A 6324-nucleotide genomic window follows, 5' to 3' on the forward strand; every position below is an offset into this window, starting at 1 on the left:
TATCTTGTGACTTGTGCGGCAGCGATGTTGACGATACGCAATGTTCCGAGTCGTATCAATACTTTGTAGTCAAGACTGAACTCGATAAACCAAATACTTCTTGTAAGTTTGAACGAATGGAGTAATATAAAAGAAGCTTGCAATCTGAATCCAGTTCAAAATTTGCAGCTCCATGTTTTTTTTAGAATTTAAACTCCATGGCTACTTGCTATCCAGTGCACACTTTCGATGTATGGGTGTGTATGTGTTAGAAAATGAAAAAAAAAGAGAGGCAAAACTAGACACGTGCTTTCTTGGCCGAGGAAAAAAAAGGAGGACAAAAACTGAAAGAAGACGAGGAGCTCGCGACCCCAAAACCCTAACCCCTGTAACTCTCGGCGGCGGCGGCGGCGGCGATGGCGGACGGAGGCGGTGGACGGGCGGCGGAGCTCAAGGACCAGGGGAACGAGCAGTTCAAGTCGGGGAACTACCTCAAGGCCGCCGCGCTCTACACGCAGGCCATCAAGCTCGACTCCGACAACCCCACCCTCTACAGGTGCCCCCTCTCCCTCCCTTCCCATCTCCGCTCGTTCAGTGCGCGAAACCCTACTGCTCTGATCGATCTCCTCGGGCGGGGATGAGTTGAGATCGTGCGTGCGCTTGTTTGGTCAGCTGGTCAGCTGGGATGAGGAAATGCGCGGCGTTAGCACATATGTTGCGGTGTTGTGGATTTAGGCTTTGGGATCGATGTGCCCTGAGGTTTGATTTGCGTGTTGCCGCCTGGCGAGGATTGCAAATGGCATCTCTTTTCCTACAGGAATTGAGACATATGCCATCTCATTTCATATGGTTTTCCTATTCGTATCCTATGGATCAAAGGAGGCCTAAGTTCTGGAGCTTTGGACTTAAATAGCTGTATTGGTGTTGAAACTACATTAACAGCTAATAAGCCTTCCGTGTGGTTGTTTCGATGTCAATGGAAATTAGCTTGTATGCTTCCAATAATCCGATCTTAGCGATTATTCATATTCCTGCGATATAGCCCAGCCCATCGATGCACAGTGTTTGCTGTGCTCTACCCTGCTGCAGGTTACAAGACAAACCATTTCCAAAGTACCTGTTATACAAGTCAAGGCTGAGAAAATATTCTTTCTATCATTGCCTTGGGAGGATTTACTTCTGGATGCAACTAATATTCACAAATGTAGGGAAACCTTCTATTCCCAGCACCTTTTGCTCCAAGCAAGAAGATGTGACTTCTTCAGTTGTAATGTATAAGCATTCTAAGAGTCCTTACTTCGCATAGCCGGTTATGATTAGGTTATACCTTACATGCTGTTGTTGTTGTGGAATCAGTGCTGTTGATTCTATCATAAACCCACACTTTGCCTGTTTGACATAGATTGCAATATGACTATATGAGGCACATGATGATCGGTGAGAATGAGTGTGGAAGAAAGTTAAGCAACCCTACTAACTGGTTTAGGCAGTCAGCACCTCAGCCCTTAGGCGAGAGACTGAATCCTAAACCATCCAATCACGAGGGGCGGGCAATGAAACTGCATTGAAAGAAATGAGGAGGATCTGATATTGCATATAGATTAAGGAAGCAATCAATCATGTCATGTGATGTGTGCTAGACAAATCATTCGGTATTCTGTTTGAGAAGTTAAGTTGGGATCTATTATTGACAGAAATTCACAACATAACTCAGAAAACAAAACTAATAAATTTGGTACCAATATTGATAATAGGCCATTTTTACAGCCTTACATTAGGTACTATTCAGAGTTAAATTTGTCAAAAGGAAATCTTGACCTGTGTTATGAATGTTGATTTGAAATTTTGTGACATGTTAGGTATCAATATTATCTGTGTCATGTATATAGTTTTCAGAAAATTTTGAAACTTTAAAGGATGCCAACCGGGACTGGGTCACCTGGTGCGCCAGATATTCTCCCAGACGTCAGGTAGAGATACTGAATCCTAAACCATCCAATCATGAGGGGCAGGCAATGGAACTACATAGAGGGAAGCGAGGAGGATCTGTTATTGCGTATATAGATTAAGGAAGCAATCAATTATGCAATGTGTTCTAAACAAATCATTCGGTAAATTCTATTTGAGAAGTTAAGTTGGAATCTATTATTGACAATGTTTTTCTAGGCTTACAATAATCAAACGATTTGGGAGGCCTTATTTGCTAGCCAAAAACAGAGTTAAGAATGATTGTGTTGTCTTCTTAAAGCTGACAAAATTTGGCAACGGCAACTGGAGGGTATCTATGCCGCTAAGCAGGTGTCAAATTAATTGGTCTGAAATCTCAAAAGAAAAAGAAAAAGGTCTGAGAGCCAAGCCAACTTTCAAGTAGTAAAAAGCAGGCATTAAGTTGGAGAGTTGTGATGTATTGATTTTATTGAAATAAACTTTTTGGAAACTTCTGATATCTTTTTTATTTAAATCACTGCCAGCAACCGAGCTGCTGCATTTCTGCAGCTGGTTAAGCTTAATAAGGCACTTGCTGATGCTGAGACGACAATAAAACTGAAACCAGAATGGGAGAAGGTATAGAAATGCCAAATCGCACTCTGCTTCACCTACTGTCATTTATTTTGCTATCAGGCTTTACAGCCTAACTTCTTCCACAATACAGGGTTATTTCAGGAAAGGATGTGTTTTGGAGGCCATGGAGCAGTATGAGGAGGTTAGAGTAAAAGGCAAATGACTTGCTACTTTTGATCGACGGGGGAGAGGGATTTGGTCACACCCTCTCTTTTTCCTTAACGTTCCGCAAAGTGTACACTTTGACCAAGTGTCCATGTCAACTATGTTGTAGCAAGTTGAGAAACAATCACATTAAAAAATTCGTGCTTTAAGTAGTGTTTCTATTGATTGCAAGTATGAAAAATAAAGATCTGAGGATGTAGATCAGATGACTACTCAGTTGATACCCTTTGTGGTGAAATTGATAAATAATGGGTGAACCAAGGTCTTAAGCTTTTTGAAAATGTTGTCTATTTCACTATATTACGTTATACTTGCTATTGTTCCAAAAAATATAAGATGCATCTTGTTCTTGAATGTGATTATTTTGTGTTGAGGTTTTATATGAACCATACAATGGCATTCCTTTATTGTTGCTGTTTGCATGCATCCACTTACGAAGCCTGTTTTTTGTGGACAAATTGTTTAACTATGGCCCATGTTCTCCTTTATCTGACCGAAATCTGGAAAGTATCTGCTCAAACTGTATATGTATTGAGATGAACCAGTGTTAAATTCATAACTAAGATTATGTTACGTTATGTTCTCGTGCAGGCAATATCTGCTTTTCAAATAGCTTTGCAGCACAATCCACAAAATACAGAAGTCGCGAGAAAGATCAAGAGGCTTACTCAGTTAGCAAGGGAACAGAAGCGAGCTGTTGATGTGGAGAACCTGCGTTCCAATATTGACATCGGGAAGAACTTGCAGTCATTGAAAAAGGAGCTGGTGAGTTTTTTTATTGCAGCCATTGCTACCCTCATAAAAGTGCGGAAACAGGAACCAAGAAGTTTTATCAGCAAGGCAGTCCATGAATAGTTTTTTCAATTTCTTTTTATTTAATTTCATGTTTTTACACTTCTAGCATTCCAATTCAGATGCACTTGAATACTCTTCTCAAAATTCAAATATGTATACAGATGCACGTTGTAGATTATATCACCTGCATAAAAATTTAATGTTATGAGTTTGATTGTTGCATAAATTACAGAAGATATTGACATCTGTTGTAGACAAAACATGGCCTGTCATGTATGTTTCATGATTTATGTATTTCTATTGCAGGTTACAAAGTATGGAGATGGAGAAATGGGACAAAATATATTCTCATTTGTTATCAGTGTGATTGAATCAGCGATAAAGGTTTGGCATGACACAGGAAAGGTGGATGCTAAGGTCAATTTTCTTCTTGATGATCAGAAGACTGACACTGAAAAATATGCCCCAGTGGTTAACATTGAGAAGGTATTATGCTGCTTCAGGACTCTTTGTTTGCTGCTTCTCAAACTTATACGGTGCATAAGCAATGGAAAATCCTTAAGTTTTATAGTACAAAGGATCTGGTTTTATTTGAGATATCTATTTGTTTCTTTACCATTATAACTTATATCCCAAATTTTTGACTTATCAACACTTATGTGCTCTCTTTTCTGGTAGGCCTTTGAGTCACCCCATACCCATGGCAGTTGCTTCGCATATTTGCGGCAATACTCTGAGGAGTCTTTTTCAAAGGCTGCCTGTATGGTAGCACCTAAGAGCATCATCTCCTATCCACAGGTTCGATTCACCTCTTCTCTGTGTTGGTGTGATCTGCATTTCCATAGTGTGATGTTGTGTCCCTTGAACCGGTATTCAGTTTGTTTCATCCTTGATAAGTAATGATAGCATGCATGGTATCTTTGGTGCTAGAATGTACTCCCTCCGTAAAGAAATATAAGAGCATTTAGATCACTACTTTACAGAGGGAGTACAAGATGAGTCTAACATGACCCGTCATATGCAGGTCTGGAAAGGGCAAGGATCAAGAAAATGGAAGCTTGACCAGAGTGATGGGTTCTTTGTACAATTTGAATCACCAATTTTACGGAAGATATGGTTTGTTGCTAGCACAACAGAGAAGGGACGAGCATTGTGCAGGTAATTCTCCTTCTTCAGTCCAAAGATCCGTGTATATTCATCTACCTGTGACTTGGCAATTTGAAAGCTGTCAAGTCAAAATCTTATCCGAATATGTCTCTATTGTAGCTCCTGTTGTCATGATTGCCTATTTATTAATGTTGCTTGTGCTAAAGTTTTGCTGATCCTTTAAGATTCCTCTTAAATTCAGGATAAGCATCGACAGCATTAGCAAGTCAACACGGCAATCAAATAATCAACTAGTTGTACCACCACATTATTAATTTTCGTTAGCAAGACTCAAGCAACCCAGGATACGAACATAATGCACTCACATGGATATTCTTCTAGAAGTCTACTGGTATTTCTACATGCTTATAAAGGAAACTGCTAACCTTCCATTTTAGCTGGCATGTACCCCGTTACGCATGCAATCTTGTGATGCTCAACAACACCTTTCTTGTGAACTTTAGATGCATCTGCTGTTGCACCGCTGAGTACTTTACAACCTTGAGTTGATGCCTTTGGGGTTGCTTTCGCAACCTGTTGGATAACCATCACTCTTGCCTGCCCTTTATGGTAATCACAAGCTTTAATAGCGTACCATGCCTCTTCTTTGGCACTTTTTTTTGGCAGGAGCCCTGAGCCCTTGGACATTACCATCCACGAGATCCTTCCTCGTATATTCAAAGAGAACGAAACCAGTGCTTGAACGACAGGTGCACCGTCGACGAGATCTTGATTCCACCACCCCTGACTGCGTGATCTGTATTGCTCGCGGTGGTTTACGGTTGAGAAGGGGGCAGGTATTTTCTCACACAGGAAGAACTGAATGCCATATGTCTTGTAAACCGACGATCCAGTGTCGGTGTCATGTACACCCAGGCACTCCAATTTTGTTGCTGTGTGGTTTTTGCTGTATGCAGTGTATACAAGCTTTGGTGGGGTTATGCTAGTTGCGTTTCTTTCGTTCCTAAAGAGAGATATTCCAGTGTGCATTAGATGCTTGTGCTCTGATTTTATTGTGTTATGGCTGGCCTCACACTTTTTTTAATAGATATAAGCCCCACATTGTTGTGATGTTGAAGCACACCGAAATTCTCTCCTGAGCAATCTGCATGGATGGATAATGATGAAACGGTACCCTGGAAATCTGGCAAGTGATGCATCGCCATCCGTTGCTTTTCAGGCGCATGATGGTGTGATGTAAAGATTGTAGAGCCGTACCCGCATCGAGAGCTAATTAGACTAAACTAAACCCGTGTGCTGAGTATAGTGCCTCCACCTTTTCTTTTGTCTAAATCATGAGATACTCGAGTGCGTCTGTAATTTGACTAACTAAAATGTATACAGCTGCAATGAGTAGCATTTCGCGTACAAACTATATGCTATATCTTTGTACGCTATCATAATCTGGCCCCATCTAAGAATAAGGGGTACATGGATCACTCCAGTGGACACGCAAAATATTTTGTACGTACTAATTATGATATAAAATAGCAGTATGTCAAGTCGGTATCTGGTTAATCATTGGGGAGGTAGCAAAGCATCAGCAAGAGTTGCTCTCCATACAAATAAACGCTATGCGAGTAGCGTTATAGGCAAATAAACACTCCGACATGTACAAAGCCACCTGCTGCTGTAGATACAGTATCAGCCACCTGCTGCTGCAAGCGACGGGCTGCT

At 40.9% G+C, this 6324-nt stretch overlaps 1 protein-coding gene across 1 annotated transcript; it reads left to right on the forward strand.

The window, feature by feature from the left end:
• The first annotated feature begins 279 nt into the window (after positions 1-279).
• Positions 280-5728, forward strand: LOC109774765 (uncharacterized). The gene is made up of 8 exons (XM_020333528.4): positions 280-535; positions 2451-2544; positions 2633-2683; positions 3298-3471; positions 3808-3987; positions 4180-4299; positions 4526-4659; positions 5275-5728. Exons 1-8 carry the CDS (start codon positions 396-398, stop codon positions 5348-5350), a joined length of 969 nt encoding a protein of 322 aa, XP_020189117.1. The 5' UTR covers positions 280-395; the 3' UTR covers positions 5351-5728.
• The last annotated feature ends 596 nt before the right edge of the window (positions 5729-6324 follow it).

Source organism: Aegilops tauschii, chromosome 5 (genome assembly GCF_002575655.3).
Source record: "Aegilops tauschii subsp. strangulata cultivar AL8/78 chromosome 5, Aet v6.0, whole genome shotgun sequence".
In the NCBI taxonomy this organism is placed as follows: domain Eukaryota; kingdom Viridiplantae; phylum Streptophyta; class Magnoliopsida; order Poales; family Poaceae; genus Aegilops; species Aegilops tauschii.

What these genes read in the sequence shown, in the direction of transcription:
- LOC109774765 (XM_020333528.4), top strand. Translation starts at nt 396, where the DNA reads ATGGCGGACGGAGGCGGTGGACGGGCGGCGGAGCTCAAGGACCAGGGG. An exon ending in GACAACCCCACCCTCTACAG is followed by an intron (nt 536 to 2,450) that starts GTGCCCCCTCTC and finishes AATCACTGCCAG; the next exon opens with CAACCGAGCTGCTGCATTTC. An exon ending in TGAAACCAGAATGGGAGAAG is followed by an intron (nt 2,545 to 2,632) that starts GTATAGAAATGC and finishes TCCACAATACAG; the next exon opens with GGTTATTTCAGGAAAGGATG.